Below are 17,794 nucleotides of genomic sequence, written 5' to 3' on the forward strand. Positions count from 1 at the left end.
TAAAACCGTAAGGGCCAATCTACACGGCGTTGAGCAATTCTAAAGCAAAAATAGGATAGTCCTCCAGTTGTTAGTGAAGATAGGGCTTTCTGTTACATGAAAACATGAAAAAGAAGAAAACAGAGGCAAGTTCATTTTCCAAGAAAACATGGTTGGTCATGATAATGCATGCAAACTTTTTTTATGGACTTTGGTGTAATCTTTGGATGTTTTAAATAGTTTTAGATCTTGTAAGACTGCTTTTTATTAATTTCTGTTTTGCTGCCCTGGGTTTGCTAGGAAACATGGGTTTTCACTTTCATTCTCTAGGGAGACCAAGCTCTATAATTTAAGAACTTTGTATGTTGAGGTAAATTTTGTTTTTTCTTAAATTTTGAGCTTGGATATCCAGGCTAGAGAAATATATGAAAAAACTGAAACTTAATTTTAAACAACTAAAGTTCTAGTCCTATAAATTATTTTAATGACTGTTTTTGTAAACATACCTCATATGTATATATAGACAAAGATACCTGTTGTCTAAATACTTCTTTAAATATTTACCCTTTAATACCCCTTCCCTCAAACGTGAGAGCCAATAGCATTGAATTTCATGGTCTTACTCTGTTTTTTTATAGTTGCGATTGTCTCCAAGGGTTAGTTTCCATGCAAATAATTGCAGACTTAACCTTGATACACTTGATAAATCCTTACCCTAAAGCTACTATCAAAACATATTTCTAAATATTTATCCTGTAAATAACTCGCCTCTCGAATGTGAGAGCCAACAGAATTGAGATTTCGGAATCAAATTTCATGGGTGTATGACGTCTGTCAGTTACAACCAGTCTCTGCAAGACAGATATTCCAATCAAATTTACTTACCTTGCAAACACATTTTTAGAAGAATTACCATATAACCTAATAGTGGTATTTTGAAGCCTCCTGACTTTGGCTATAAAAGTATTTCTTGGCTACCAATCTGGGGAAAAAACATGAAGGAACTTTACGATTCTTTATTCTTTGCATTGATCTAGTTCTATTCATTCTCGCTTCTGACCTTTTTCTTTTTGAAGGATTGAATTTCAATCACGTACTTTCTTCTGAAGGGGTTTGTGATTCTTTCTATTTTTAGGAAAATTAGAATTATTCCGGCCTCTTTTGATAACCTTAAAATTCTGTTACCCCTATCTTTGATCACTCAGTCAGACTCAGTAGATATTTCCTCAAACTAAACGCAAGGGAACTTAATTGGAAATATTTTCCTGTACCTGGTCTTCGAAAAAAAGACTTTCTGTACTCACCCCTTTCTTAAAGGAGAGAACTTATTAAGGGGTAAGCATTAACGCAATAAGGGAGAGAAAGTCTTTCAAAAGGGGTATAATTTTCCATATAACAATAAACTATCCATCTGGAGGAATGACAAGGATGACTCTCGGGTACCTAATAGCCGCCCCCCCCCAGGTTATAATTAATTTTTGGGAAAATGTTTTTGAAAGTTCCCTCTTTTGTCCTAATTCTGCTGTATTAGCCTCCTTTTCAAAAATTTTCCACCCAGGACATTTTTATTCCAACCCCCCCCCCGCTTATTTCCCCCCCGGCTATTGGTACCCGAAGTAACATGGTATAAACTATATGTAAATAATAGCTGGTTTCTCGCAAAACGTAATAAATGAGCTTGTTCAGCTTCGGTTTTGGAGAGTATGTGACAACACTTTGTCATTTCTCAAATTCACGTTTGACGGACTTTTTTGACAAGGTGAAGGACCAGTTAAGTGCTTTCGTAAACAAATGCTCTGATTGATCCTCTGAAAATCTTTATTTAGAATATTGTTAGCATGGAAAATAAGTATTGTTTTACACTTAATCTGCTTGTTCCATCTTGCTTTGAGTGAACTTGTTCGAAAAGCCATGGCATAACTTTCCATGATTAAGAAATCAGCTTCAAAAGTAAAAATGCAAAGTATAAAGTTTGAAGAGATTTAACCGTGACAAGTACCGATCAGCGACTTTGCCAAATGATATATTTCAATGAATTTTCAAATTATTTTCAAACCCGCTGAGTTTAATATAATACTATTATCATTTAATTTCCTAGTGTTATCAGGTTGTTATCAATGTGCGGTCTGCAAACTCTGGTACGTCTCTATGGTACCAATAAATATTTGCTATGTCCGTCAAGGTGTCCATGATTATCGATACACCACATTTATGAAAGTAACATACGATTTGCTCATGTACATGTATAAACTTCAGCTTAATCTTTAATTAACGATCGATCCATATAAAATCATCATTTTCGTCATCATCGTCAACACTTCCTTTCTTATGCTTCTTCACCGTGAAAATGCGTTGCTCCTTTTGAACTTGATGCTTTGGGTGAGAAACTTGAAACTTTGTTTGTCGCAAGGATCTTAACCAGCGACTCTGATGCTCTTTCTTCGTATTTGATGATATCAAGGGTTGGCTTTGTCGGCTTCACCACATTCAAATCATCAAGACTACGTTTGAGGTAGATAATGTAATATTTATTCGTGTTACCCACCATACCCCATTTGTAAATTTTCATGTAATGCAGATACCTGACTTTTTCAATCATTTTCTTCGTCTTCAATTCGGCAAGATGTTTATCTGCAATCTTCTCACATTCTCCAAGTTGATCCAAGAAAACCCCCCTCCTTTTTTTCAACTTCCTTTTTACAGTCCTTTCAATCATTTTCAACACGCCCAACAAATCTCGCCTCGTTTTCTTCCTCCTATTTTAGCATGAGATCCTCTTTAAAATCACCAATTAGGTACCAACAGAAGGTCTTACCTCTTGCATCTTTGCAATACGACACAACACCAGGGGTGTAATAAACAAATTTTAAATAATCTGTTTTCAGACTCTTCTTTTCCGGCTAACTGAATTCTCAGATCATTGCATTCTTCCTGCAGGAAAACAACCTCCTTCGAATCTTGTTTAACTTTTGAAAGAAAAAGTCTTGTACCTTCCTTAAAGTCTGTCATTGCGGTTACACGTTTTTTTTTTCAAGAAACACACTTTTAAGAAACATGAGGCTCAGAATGCCTAAAAACTAAAAAGCATCTAAGAAAACATGCTAAGGCTGAGAATGAGAATGAGAAAATAACATTTTTTAACTCGTTTTTTTTAGAACCTGCCAATCAAAACAAATGTTTTTTCTTTGCATGAAAAATAGGCTGATTATGTCAAAAAGTTTAGAAACATTTAAGGCTCAAAAGGCTGATTTCTTAAGAAAAATTGAGGCTGCTTGGTTACTAGTTTCTTAAACAAAAATGCCACTTATTCAGCATTGTTTATATTCATGTAAGCTTGCACCCGTTTTTGGTTTGGGGTCTTTAAAGTTATTTCCCAAATTTCTAAAACACTCCAAAAAAAAAAAAAAGCTATTTTGAATCCCGAAATGGGGAATTTCCCTAAAACACGAAAAAACCACGCCCTTTTGAAGTTTCTTAATTGGTAGGCATTGTTTCTATACCTGTTAGCTTGCATCCGTTTTTGGTTTGGAGTCAATTGAGTAATTTCCCAAGCCTGGAGAGTATTTCAAAGTTCCACTGTTGAAAAATTACTGAATATCGAAATAGGAAATTTCCCTAAATAACGGAATAACCACGCCCTTTTTTGGATTTTTTTTCCCAATTCTTAATCCTTATAATAAAGTCTCTCATCCGTTTTTTATTTGAAGTCAATAGCATTAGTCAGTAAGTTTCCATTGACGTTTTTCGAATCCCGAATACCGAATACCGAACTCCAGCGAATCTACCCTTGATTTGGACGTTCTCTACGGTGGAGAGAACAGATAAACTCGATAACCCAAATTTATCTGGTCACCGGTCGTTGTCGCTGGTCGTGGTCGCCTAGGAAGTTTTAATTATTGAATGGTTCTATGCAGAAAGATAGTTTATTCTGTACAAAACAAACTAATAAACAAACAAATAGCCAGACACCTTGAAAAACAACCGCAAAAGAATTTTTTTGAGAATTTGTAATAGCAAGATGACTTTAATCCTACAACCTCCTTTATGACCCGGAGGGGTTTATAATTCGGATTTTTCTCTTCGGTTAACAAAGGACTATGAAGCGGTCTCCACAACTCGTTCTTGTTCGAGTTATATATACAATAGACAATTCTATTTGTGTACAGTGGATATTTGGATTATTGAAAGTCAAAAAAGTGAGTCATTTCAGCAGTTTTTAGATTTAGTTTCCATGCTCTTAAAATTGTGATGGCACCTTATCACTTACAGGCTTTTTTACCCAATGTGAGTTGAATGCTTTCGAGATTTTCATTCTGGGTGTAACTTACTGCAAAATCTTTTGGGGAGTTAAACCATGGAGCGTCTTTTTAAAGACTGTTTTCATTTAGAATAACAAAGATTGCAATGAGTTGTATATCCTTAGAAGAAGGGTTCCGTATATGTGTAATGTTTTAAGCACTCTTGAAAATATTCATAAACAATACAAAGATACCCAAAATAATTTCAAGCAGAGGTGTCAAGAACTTGACCTGAAAATTTGTAAATGTAGTTGTCGACACTTTAATGTATTGCTGCTCAAAAATTCTACAGTAAAGCATGTGAACCACTCTATTTTGCCTTCCAACGAATATATCTGTTGCTGAAGAGTCTCAAGTTTCTTTACTCCCTTCTTCAAAGAAGCTTTAGACTATATTTTCCCCTTTTTGCTTTTTGCTTTTTGCTTTTTGCTTTTACTCTCCTTGGATTTAGGCTTCGGTGATTTCATTATCTAGCAGCCGACGAGGAAATGTTCCTTCAAAACACAGATGTTCTGAAAGTCAGGAAAATTTTCAACATCTGGAGGTTTGCATTTTATTACGGAATTTTACGAGACCGCGTCAAGGATTTTGCAACGATGCCTGAACCCCTGAAGCCCTCCTTTTCGGGGCATGGTGGGTTTAATCGAAATAATTTCAAAGTTTATGTCCCATTTTAGAAGTGGAATATGTCATAACCAGAAATGACAATAAGAGTGGGTGTCCTAAATTGACGACTCATGAACACGTAATCAGTGAATAAGAAAATATTTTTCATGCATTCAATCAGCAGATTTTCACGCGTCAGAATCGAAGTGTTTTATAAGGGCTTATTAACGGACTTTGATTAGGTTACCATGGTATCTATGTTGTAAACAAACCTGCCTATCAAACATGCATCAGATGCAATTTCCATTTGAATAAACACGAGAAATCGTCATTTCTTGACAAGCCTCTAGGGTGGGAAAATATTTTCCATTCTTGTGATATTTTCCAAGCGCTCTAAAAGATACTACAGCATTCATGAAAATTGCAGGAAATTCCTCTAAATATTCTCAAGCAGTAAGTAACGTTAAGGGTACTAAAAGAACTATTTTTCTTCGTCATAGATAGAATGTTAGAATGTTACCGTAAAACCCTCAAATCGTGAAAAAGTAAACAGTAATTCTGAAATCAGAGGGTGTTCTATTAATTATAACCGTGATAGTTTTCAAATTAATTTTTTACACATCTTAATGAAAAAAGGGAAAAATTATTTATTGATCCAATTCATTTTCGTCGTCTTCGAAATCAAATGTTTCGTTTCCTTCCTCGTAAAATGGTTTCTTCGTTTTGCTCCCATCATCGCTTGTATACTCGCCTTTCACCAATGGTACATCTTTCAATGGCTTTGCCTTCCTCTGGACCATTTTTACAACCTCGAAGGTCCATGTTATGGGGTCCCCTTGTGCGTTACTGGTGCTTTCATCTGAAAGACTTCGTTTAACGTAAAGAAGGTAAAACTCATTCACGTTACTCACCAGACCCCATTTATACAACACTTGGTAATATGGTAAAATCTTATATTTCTCCTCCCCAACCTCTTTCGTCACCGCTTTTTTGTGCTTTTTATCCAAAGATTTGTACTCTCTGAAGTCATTATTGTTATCTCCGTCATATGGCTTAAAGAAGGCGCCATAGTTCGGTTGAACCAGTAATTTGCACCTGTCAGCTGCATAAGTTTTGTCTGTATCCACGTGACCAACATATCTCTCTCCGCCTTTTGTCCACTGAGCCATCAAGCAGCCTGAAAAATCAGCACTCATATACCATCCAGGTGGTTGGCCTTTGCGTTCTTTGCAGATAGCGACCACACTGGGTGTATAATATACAAAATGTATATCCTCTCGTGGCTCAAATTCACCTTTTCCGTCAACTTGAATCTTCATATCATCTGGAGCGCTACATTTTTCCTCATAAACACATTTGATTCTTTTAAGTTCTTCATTACTTTTGGACTTGAGATCTTGAGGTTCGATTCCTTGACTCGGGTTGTTTGGCCTCATGACCCAAGGGCGTGGTTGGTAAGCATCGTATGCTTTGGATAATTGAAACTTTGTACCAACTTTGAAATCCTCAATAGTGGTTTGAGTTGCAGTTAATTGTAGCAAAACATATAAACTTGCAATGATTGCCAGAAAGTTCTTCATGATCCAATATACTTTGTATCTACTCCAGATACTCCAATCGATGAAAATCTTTTGTCTGGTTTCATTTCAATGGAATGTTTCTTGAAAAAGAAATTACTTTATTAACTCTATTCATTTTCTGTATGAAACAAACAATCAACCAAATATATTTACAATCTTCCTAAACCTTCTTTGAGCATTTTCTACTAGCATTGGACATGGTCGATATTATGATAACCTCCTTTTCATTCGATAAACTAACTTTTTGTCAAACTTGGCATAGGCGAGACCAATTTAATTTGTTGTTCTACGGGCCCGACTGACCCTATTTTTGCTAAAATCAAAAAAATAATAATCTCGAATTTCCACTACAATATATTTTACACACTAGTTATTTGTAAGAATTAAACTTGAATAAAGCTGAAAATTAATTCAAGAAATTGAAAAATCATAAAAAGCATTCCATACACTAAAATTTTATTATGATATTCATCGAAGATAAAAAACAAAGTGAATTTTTGATCCAGATACTTTTTGGAAAATTTTCTCGGTACCTTACAAACCCTGATAAATGAAAAATGTATTTTGCCGACCGACCGACCCATATTTTTCTAACGATCTGTCCGTAGAAGAACAAATTAAATTGGTCTCGCCCAATACCTCGAAATTCTGGGAGAGGAGACTAAGAAGACGATTGACCTAAAGAGCGCGTGGTGTGCATTAAGGGTGTGTTTTCAGACCGCTTGAAGAGACCCCTAGCGGTTTTCGTGATGGTGTGATTGGCGTTTTTTTAAGTTCGTGATTTCGTGATTTCAAATTTTAAAAAGTGTGTGATTGCATGATCGGAGGAACCAACGTGATCAACGTGATCGTGATATAAAGGAAATCTAAGTCGTGATAACGTGATTTGGAATTTTTTTGCGTGTTTGCGTGATTTGACTGGGGAGCCTCCTTGAAGTGCACTGTTATAAAGACTGTAAGGGTAGAAATCTTTCTTGCTCTAGAATTCAAAGGAAGTAGTTTTCTTTTGGGTCCATATTTGTCCGTTTGTTTTTTAGACGAGTGAACTTTTTTTTCTCCTAGGAACGCTTTGTAAGCATATGACGATTCAGAGCATTCAATTTTTTTCTTTGCATTCTCCCATGAATCATGACTTATTCAGGTGATGCCTATTATTTTCAAGTGCAAAATATTTATCTTTCATAAAACCGTTATACAAGCCTCTTGTATTGTTCTTTTCGATAAAGTCCAAAGATCAAATACATTGTATCCCAGATTGAAGGTATTTTTGCCTCAATTTAGGCCACTTGTTCATTTAAAGATTCCCCTCTTCTCGAATCAATATTGAAAAGTTGTTTTTGATCATCCTACGGTCAATGACATAATCATTTCAATGACTTACACTATTGTGATATATCTGTCCTCGCATTTGATATTTGAACATGACTAGGGTTGCAAGCTGACGGGTATGTGCTGCCTGACTTTCGACTCCCGGACCCTTAGCGGGACTAAGAAGGAGAGAAATAGAAAATCTTTCTATTTTTACGACCCTTATTGGGACTAATTTGACCAAATTTTGATCTTTCAAGAAGCAAAAAGTAGAAATTTTCCTATTCTTCCGACCTTTAGTGGGACTGAAATTTATTTTTCTGTTTTTTCCAACCTTTACAGGGATTTTAATATCCCAAAAAAGACACCCTTTAGGGTGGCACATACCCGTACCCTTCACTTGCCTAAGAACCCCTCCCCCCCCCGGGTTTGAACTCATTTCCCGAAGGATTGATAAAGTGCATTGGCTCAATCAAATTGGAAATATATTTATGGGTTCTTCAAATTTATTCCAAAAGGAATCTTTAAACATCGATTCAACCGGATACTTCGTGATTTCAGTTTGACACGTAAAATGTACAATTTAATTTACAAGAAACAAAAACTGTGAAATGTTTAAGTCATTTTGACTTTTGAGTTGGGGGCTTATTACACAATGAAGCCACAAGCTGTCTGTCAGACATTTTTCTCATCATTGTTATAAAATCGTTGACATCAGACCCTCATCAGGGGTATCCTTTGGAAACATCAAGGACTTCCGTTCGAAACAAACCTTTTACCAGTTTGCTTTTTCTTGCATCAGGTCAATTTCAAATGCTTGATTTATTGTTGAAATTTTGAAAAGTTTAAAAATTTTTGGGAGAATTTTGAAAATTAATAGTCGTAAACACCAAAGAATCGAAAAATTCACATACCATATTATTTCAAATAATCCAAATAAACGCCCCGGGCGTTTATTAATATTTTTGGATTTAAGCAGGGCCGTTTATTCGAGGGGGCGTTTGTTCGACGTAATACGGTAACACTAAATTCGTTTAAATCCTCAACCTTTCTCAAGCAAGATAAAGGGAAGTCTGAAAGATTTGCGCCGCCTTTTGAATAACTGATATAATTTAACGCTTTCTTTATCTTCTCGCAGCATATTTTTCGAGATCTTGCGAGATATTTTACTTTCTATATGGCGTTTGTGACAATCTTGCGGGTCACGTGTTTCAGATGGGAGATAAGTGGCTTCATTCCCCATGCAAGATTATCATCTCTCTCTCTTCTTTAAATTCAATGGGAAAGAACTTTAAGAACACTAGCCTCAGCGAAACAAAACATTGGCATCGGCATTCACAAATGCGAGAATTTTAACTAGTACTCATTCAAAGTTGACTAATTCTTATGAAAGGTTTTGTCCGAGTATGGTCTGGAGTAGTACATTCATCCTAACTCTACATCTGGTGTTTGTTGATTTAGCATTGTTTGTGTCGGCTTCTTATCTTACAATCAACTTATTGCTCAACTTTAAGCCAAATTTAATTCTAGGGCTTGGTTTTTGTGTACGATTTTTTAAACCTTTGATCAAAAAATAAATATTAATTATGTGAGTGACATCTAAGCGTGGGTCAAAGTAATCTAATAGAATTTTTTTTAAATTGAGACAAAAATTCATGTGACAAAGGAAGTAATGCAACGATTTCTAGCCCTGTGCTCAAACATTTAAATGCTCACCACCCGAGGTTACTTCTTCTTACTCAAAACTTATTCCAAATTATCGGTATTATTATCCTCCTCCAAGGGTTTCCCAAAGTTTGAAAGGATCCATTTTTTGATTAAGAGGTTTGGGTTATGACGTCCATATGGCCATGAGATTTTGACTTGGTTTGGAAACCGGAAAGTTTCGGTGATTTGTTGACGATGTTCTGATTTGTTATTGAAGTGTCATTTTGGAATGGTATGATAGCCGGTCAAACAGGTTTAAAGATTGCTTGCAACTTCTAAATAAGGGAAAATGGTAAGCTAAATGATTGGATATTTTCTCAACCAGTGTTCGATAGTTTTGACAACATTGCAAATACTACAGGGATGTATCTTTTCGTTAAAACATCGAGGACCCTTCGTCTTGATTGCCAAGACTAGTGTGCAACCCTATATGTAATTCCTTTGTGCGCGACCAGTCTAATTCAGTGTTCTTTTAAATATTACTCTTTATTGAAATGTAACCTGAGCTGCTCAAATCTACTGAAACTTTAGCATTGAACTTTAACATTTAACATCCTTTTATTTGGATTACCTTTCAACAGTGTATAATCCAAATATTTCTAATCGATAGTTTCTAAATCCCTGAAATTTAGAAACAGAATAAAGGGTTATTGTATTCCATATTCTTACGTTACAGTCTGTGTTCTTTTTAATTGAAATACGTCACCTATAAACCAAACACTTCAAAAAAGGGATTGGGCTCGAGTACAAGGGTCGAAGTTTACTTAGATAATTAGAACTAAACCAAACCAAACATCTTTGAAAGTTGTCAATTTTAAATGCATGTTAAGGCAGATATGCAATATACCCTACAAACGATTTGACCTTTACGAAGTTTATTAACTTTTCAATTTATACGTATTAGATTTGTTTGATCCTTTGAAGGGCTGTCATTTTTGAATTTATTTTAGGTCAACTAACCATTACGTTTACAAAAACAGTCAATGAGTGGTGGCGAAACGAATAGGTTAGGGTACAAATCATGATAAAAACTAATCCGGGGCCACTCCTTGCACACACAAATGGTTCAGCTACAGAGATTTGTTTTCCAAGGACTGGCACCCTAAAATCTTTCGATCCCGGTCTTTTTTGGTGCTAAATCTTAAGCATTGATTTCATTTTGTTTTGATATCGGTGTTTGTTAGTGATATCGTGAGAAAGAACAAATATTTATTTCCACTGATAAATGGGTATCATTTTCCCTTTTTAAATTTGATTTAATTTGGCATCAAATTTTCTTTGTAAATAAGTTTGATTAGTTCACTCACTGGTATAAGATCACCCTGTCACCCTCTCTCCAATCTTCTCTCCAATCTCATTTGAAAGTTTGACCCAACTTTTTAGCCGATTCGACACCCAAGCAAGGATAGTTGTTGACCGTGTCTTTATGATATCCTTGTTATATCCCATATTTTATCGTTTTGAACGTTGATGGGACATTGTTCTGATATTTTGTTTGGATCTTTTTCAATTTGTCCAAATATGATGTCATATAGAGGACAGAAATTTGGCAAATTTGTTGCTGCAGGGCAATTTTCTGAGTCATCATCATTCGTACATTTACAAATACAATCAGGGATTACAAGAAAATCCACACAAACTATGGACAAACAGTTTACATTTGAATCCTCAATAAATAAATCTTGCGAAATATGACTTTGTTGTTGGTCTTAAAGGGTATTGCTAAATGCTTTCTGACGTAATCTTTACGTAAAAGATGGTTGCTACATGAGATATGGGTTTGGTAAAAAAAATGTTTTATTTGACTACTTTTTTAATATAATTTTAAATATATGATAAAATCTTCAGCTCCTTCTACAAGATTCAAGAGTTCTAGGATTTTGAATAGTTGTCTTTGGAATTCTACATCCATTTTTTGTAAGACCCAGTAAGTTTTGGCTCGAAATTTCAACTTAAACGTTCTAACGTCATTATAGATATGCATATTATTTGCTATTATGCGTGAAGAACATATACTTCAACATATACCTCTGTCAATTGTTTTTTTCTATTTGGCGATTTCGAATATACCCTTTCCCCGACTCTTTCTTTGCTATCAGCGGGATACTATATCTGAGAAAGGGGTTTTTCTGGAAATTTGTCACCCAAAGTTTTTTCCACAGTTGTTCTCAAATCTTCTTTTTCGTCCAGATTGTCCAATTTGTCATTCGGATGTATTATCAAGAAACATGCTTAAACGAATCGTACCACATATTAGAAGAGCTTTAATCCCTCAAACTGGTTATTTTTAGACCCTGTGTCTGTATTTAAAAACAACATGGGAGGATAATCACACAAAAATGTGCAATTTGATGTTTGCTTAGCTTCAAGTGTTAAAGGTGTTTTTACTATCCAACCGCAAATTTCATCAAACTATTTCGAATAGCCTCGATTGCCCCCAATTTTTGGACTTGTTCGGACAAAACGAAAATAGAAAAGTGAGACACTATTATGTATGCACCTTTTTCAAGGAAAAAAAACAAAAAATACATTCAAGTGCTGCCAATCACTATCCCTTCACATTGAAAAACTGTTTGTATTTTTTAGATTCTAGCCCTTCACCGTGATTTCACCCAACTGAATGTGGTGTTTTTTTGTTCCTGTTTTTCCAAATGTTGGATTACCTTATCCTTGATAAATGAAATATGTTTTGTTGTCTGTCAGTTTTTTTCTTTTGCTTTGCACTCATAAGTTAGAATTTTTCATGTGTTTTTTACAATATATAATACATTACACATATTCTGCTATAATATAATAAAAATAATACCTCTGAAATAATTACATAAATCTTTTTCATCTCTTTTTGTAAATAAATGTCAAATTTATCCCTTTTCCGAATTTTGATTTGAGAAGCAGTCAATCCTTTTTAAAAGAATTTAACTACTTGCAACCCCACTCCTCCCAAAGTTTACACCCTTTAACGCCCTACGCACATTGTTTTTAAATAAGCAACTGCTTTTTAGATAATCTAACCATGCTAAACGATAGCCCTTGACCCGATGAGCATAAATATGGTATGTATAATATCAAGGGTGGTCAAAGCAAATTTTCCAGAAAACGAGCTAGAAAGCTAAGCAACCCCTGACCCCAAAAATTTAGTTGCTTATAAAAAAAATGTGTACAGGTGCTTTTGAAAATTAATTAATCAATATGAGATGCCAGCTCTCATTTTCATTGTAATATTTGCTAATCATTAAAAAGTCATATTTTTGTCTGTCTTTATTCATATGGTTGTCTCGCGTGGTGTGTCTTGCCTGTTGTCCAAGTCAATACCACGAGTGCAGGCTAGCTCGTAAGCGGTTGATCCGGACTTACTCTTCTGATGTGGGTCGGCACCTTTGTTCAATAAAATGTCAATCATTTTAATAGTGTTGGTATCAAAGCTTTTACTTTGGCGGTCTACTGCTAATAAAAGTGGAGATTTACCCTCCATTGTTTTTTCGTTGATGAGTGACTGATTTCCGACGGATAGGACGTCTTCAGTGATTTCAGTGTTTTTGGTCATTACCGATAAATGCAACGCATTGTTGCCTTTGGAGTCCTTCATCCCTGTATCAGCACCACGTTCCAGTAAATGTTGTACGGCCACACGTGAGCTACGTATGATTGCGTAAGCTAACGGCGTTTTTCCATCCTGATCGACTACGTTGACGTCTAAACTGTTACGGCGAGTTAAGATTTTGAGCATCTCTACATTGTCTTTAAACGTGGCGACATGAAGTGGTGTTTGCCCGCGCGTTGATTCTACGTCATCTACGCGGCCGCCTAAAGACACCAATGTACGAGCGTTGATTGTATTTTCCATTTCTACGGCGACGAACAGGGGTGTTTGATTGTGACAGTTGTAACAATTAACGGAGTGTCCTGATTGGACGAGCAGCCGAATGACGTCAAATTTTGTCTCGAAAAAAGCGGCGATGTGGAGTGCTGTGTCATCGTCCTCGTAACGTTTGGTGATGAGGAGTGGAGCCAAATCGTTCGAACATCTAAAAAAAAGGAAGGAAAGTAATTAGTAACTAAAATGTTTTTGTCTACTTTTAAGTAAGTTTACATTTTTGAGCAAATATTTGGGCAGATTTTAAGCCCTACTCAAAAGCATAATATCCCAAACAAAAGATTAGTCAGACCTTTCTTTTAGCTTAAAACTCTTCGAAATTGAAAGCTAGGTATTTTCCAAGGCCTCAATAATCAAAATTCCAAGAGGATTATTTAAACAGGTGGGAGGCTAATCACATTTGTATGAACTATATAAACAATGCCTCATTTAAATCCTCCTTTAATCAGATTAACTTTTTAAATTGTAATTATAATTAGCTCTTGATTGCTAATTATAAATAAAGAAACACATTGACTATTGGCAGGCAGGACAAGCCAAAGAATTTGTTCACTCGCTCGCATTCTCGTTATCTCAAAAAGTCTCAAAGTCACTATTGAGCAACCGAATATCTGAATAATGCTTACTTTGTTAGGATGTCTTTGTAATTTTCGAACTTTCTAAAGACCTTTTGCCCTTCCAAAGGTGACAACTGGAATGGTGTTTTATTTCTGTTATTCCGCTTGGTGCCGCGTGCTCCACGTGACAACAGCAATTGCATTATTGTAGCGTAGCCTCGTTCTGATGCTAGATGTAGGGGAGTGTTACCATCTTTGTTCGTTTCATTGATTGCTTCAGGATGATAGTGGAGTAAGACTTTCAAAACTTTGAGACGTCTACCAAGAGTTGCCGAATGGAAACTTGTGTTCCCGTGCTTATTTTTCAAGCGGAAGTCAATCTCCGTTTCTTTCAAAAGATATTCAACGACACTAACATGTCCTTTGTGTGCTGCGATGTTGATCAGTGTGTTTCCAGTTAAGTCCGTCATGTTTAAGAGAGTAGGATCATAAGATAGAAGAAGTTTTAGAACGTTCAATCGACCATGGTGAGCTGCAAGGTGAATCGGTGTCAAGCCTTTCCAATTCTGTAAACGAACATTCGCTCCAGCGCGGATCAAAGCTGCTACTACTTCAGCGAAGCCTTTTGTTGCAGCTGTGTGGAGTGCGGTACTTTTGGATTCATTATCATTGTTATTGACATGTTCATTTTCTACTAAAATTTGCTCAAGTTGGGCCACGTTGTTACCACGAGCCAATTCATCTAATAAACCTGAAAACATAAAACCAGATTTTAGTCTTAATTGATTTATATACTTTATTCTTAATTGAATAAATTCAATTTTATGTCAAAAAGTTTCATTCCTCTTTTCAAGCATTATCCATCAAGTTGTAAAGATATTTAAAAGAGTTTTTAAAATATCCCCCGTAAAAGGACTTACCAGCTACACCCATCTTTCTTCGAGTCATTTTCGATTTAGTTTTTTTTGTCAAACACGAAATTTATGATATCAACTCAAACTTCAAATATTTTCATCAATGCACATGCGTGTATCACGAATCGATTTTTTTTCTAACTGATTTTGAAATCCTGTCCAATCAAGAATTTATAACTTTTCATCCGAACAATAGATGTCTTAAGAACAAAAGAAAACAAAAGCATCGTTCACTACTGATGTCAAATAGCCGCGGAAATAGCTTTTTGTTTTGAATGTTAAGTAATAATCAAATTTGTTGACTTTTAAAACAGAAAGACAATCAATCGTCAACATTAGACTTTTAAATAAATAAATTTTCTGGCATTTTCTTAAAAAGTTGGACTTACTGACAAAACAGCGGTCTTGATTCAGAAAATTTATTCTTTTCATTATTTATATTTGTGATGTCATATGACAATTAATTTTCTTTCAACGTAACTTCCTAATATGACGTTACCCCGTAACACATGACGTAATTCTTGGCTTACCACCATATAAGCTGGGCGGACAGATAAATGCATGAATCGTAGCTTTCCCCCGAATTTGTGGACTAAAATATACAGACTGATTTTAGAATTGTTGATTTTTTACACTTAAGTTTTTGACAGTTTGATGTCAAAAAGTCAACGACCTTGAAAACTAACAACAGACAGGTCTAACTTGTTTTGTTTTAACCTAGTCGATTATGTTTTTAGTTTGCAGTCAAGTTTTCTCTCCTTGTCAATTTTGCAAAGAATTATTTTTCGAATCTGTCTCGCAAGAGCCTTACAACTGGCAATAATTTCATTCGGAATCTACTAATAGTGTATTATAAATTCAAATGCACCTGAAGTGTTACCTCTTTATGTTCGAAGAAGAGACAGGGGTGTTTAGACTTTTCAAACTGAACCATACTGTAAACTTTACACTATGACATTTTAGATGAGGAAAAGCCGTGGAGGATGTGGAAAAATATTTGAAGGTTAGATTCCTGGAATCGAATTTATGATGAGTTTAACCCTCTCAAAAAGGATTATTCCATTTTCTTTAAGACCCTTAAATTAAATCGAAACTTACATTCTTGAATCTCATAGAGGACTTTCCACCCTGGTAATCTTTGAAATCATTTTTTCTCCTTTTAAATTAGCTAAATCAGTATAATCAAACATAATATCAAATCCAATCAAAAAGTCAAATTAATTTTGATGGGCAGTCATTTCAATTTTTTTCTTTGGCAATCATCAACAACTGTCGGCAATGGCATACAGTTACAAAGTCATTCTATTTTATCATGTCATTCCAATTAAATATGGGCTTATTGTTGAGAAGGAAAGAATGAGCTGACATGTATAGGGAGTACTTGATTTCATTTTGCTTACACAAAAACATCATGTTCAGCCGCGAGAATTTCAGCCCCTAGTCTTCGATATAAAGTAAAAGATTTTGGTTTCAATTCGTCAAACTTATGAAATTCAAAAGTAGACGTTTGTGAGTGTTTATTGTACCATAAACACTAGTGATGGATCCTTGGTAATTTGGGTAAACTTCCCAGACTTACTTTGTGTTGGAATATTTGTTTCGATGTTTAATATTTGGTATCTAACTTTTGTTTGACCCCAAGTCTAAATTATGCGTTGAAAATTTATCTATAGGGGTTGTCAGGGGTACACCTTACGTTTGATCTACTAGAGATCTACTTAATCCTTTCAAGCTCTCAAAAAGCATACATAAAGAACTGTAAATAGATAAATCCTTTAATGGTATTACACCAATTTTCATATGGTATGATATTTAGCAGTCATGTGCTAAAGCACCACGAATATTGCTTTGAAAAATGAAAGTATTTCAATGTCAAATGTCAGCTCATTTGGAAATTGTAAGTTCAGTAAGTTCATAGTTCATGCTATAAAGCTTACACAAGGATTGTGCAACTCGAGCTTAAAATTCTTCCAATGTTAATTGTTCGTTGTGAGGATGTGAAAAGTAAACTTCCCGAGGAAAAGCTATTTTTCTCTTATCTCATATTAGCAAGTTGTGTAAGCAGGTTGAATTTCTGAATATAATAATAGCGTTCTTTCCTTAGACCACACTTATACTCATACGACTTTACATCTGTATCTAGGGGTGATTGCAGATGAATTACCATACACGCTTTTTTTATAAGAATGTTGTTTTTTCATTTCATCATGGATATTCTTAACTTTTTTCTTACAGTATTCTTAGGTTAGGACCCTAATTCAGGTAGATTCAACATTTCATACCTACGTCTAAAGCATAAAATGGCATTTTTGTGAAAGAAGTGAGCCTTACTTGGGGGTAATTGGCAATTTATGATCGGAAATACTCTAAAAATGGCATTCTTAGCTTGAGTACCTTAATTCCATTAATTTTCGAGGCCGTTTTATTTTCGCGCAGAATAAGTGCGTGAAAATAAAAGGCGCGCGAAAAAGGCCTAGCAAAATTCCATGATGGTGATATTCTTAGCATTATTCTTAGTTTTTTGGCGAATTTCATCGTGAATATTCTTATAAAGTACATTCTTATAAAAAAAAGTGTAATACCCATTGGCATTTGTAGATTTGATTAAAGACACTACACTTTATTCCAGCTTATTCTTAAACTTCAGTGATTCCAGGTTTTCTTGATTTTCTCTTATTATTGACGATTTTGAGCCTTGTTCTTATAAAATTCTTCTCGTTAAAAAGGTTTAATTCGACTGAAAAATTATATCTTTGGAAAACAACCATTCCTGGTTCAGCTAGTACCATGTTCTGAAAACTAGTGATTTTAAAACCATCTTAGAGTTTTATAAGAATTTAAAAGGTTGGAATAACTTATCCGTCCCAACCCTCTCTCTTTCTTCTCTCAAACATAAACAGGTGCCTATCAGTTTTTTATTAGATATCCTATTAACTAACCAAAACAAAATAGCTCCTAAGGATAAAATGAA

The 17,794-nt window shown here is 35.0% G+C and overlaps 1 protein-coding gene across 1 annotated transcript; it reads right to left on the bottom strand.

Annotated features, from left to right (window-relative positions):
* Window positions 1-12,165: 12,165 nt before the first annotated feature.
* Window positions 12,166-14,966, bottom strand: LOC136813376 (ankyrin-1-like). The gene is made up of 3 exons (XM_067069887.1): window positions 14,830-14,966; window positions 13,979-14,660; window positions 12,166-13,503 (listed from the first exon to the last, which is right to left on the bottom strand). The coding sequence occupies exons 1-3, from the start codon at window positions 14,855-14,857 to the stop codon at window positions 12,741-12,743; spliced, it is 1,473 nt and encodes a 490-aa protein (XP_066925988.1). The 5' UTR covers window positions 14,858-14,966; the 3' UTR covers window positions 12,166-12,740.
* Between the last annotated feature and the right edge of the window lie 2,828 nt (window positions 14,967-17,794).

Source organism: Clytia hemisphaerica, unplaced genomic scaffold (genome assembly GCF_902728285.1).
Source record: "Clytia hemisphaerica strain Z4C2 unplaced genomic scaffold, Clytia hemisphaerica genome assembly, whole genome shotgun sequence".
NCBI classification, from domain to species: Eukaryota; Metazoa; Cnidaria; class Hydrozoa; order Leptothecata; family Clytiidae; genus Clytia; species Clytia hemisphaerica.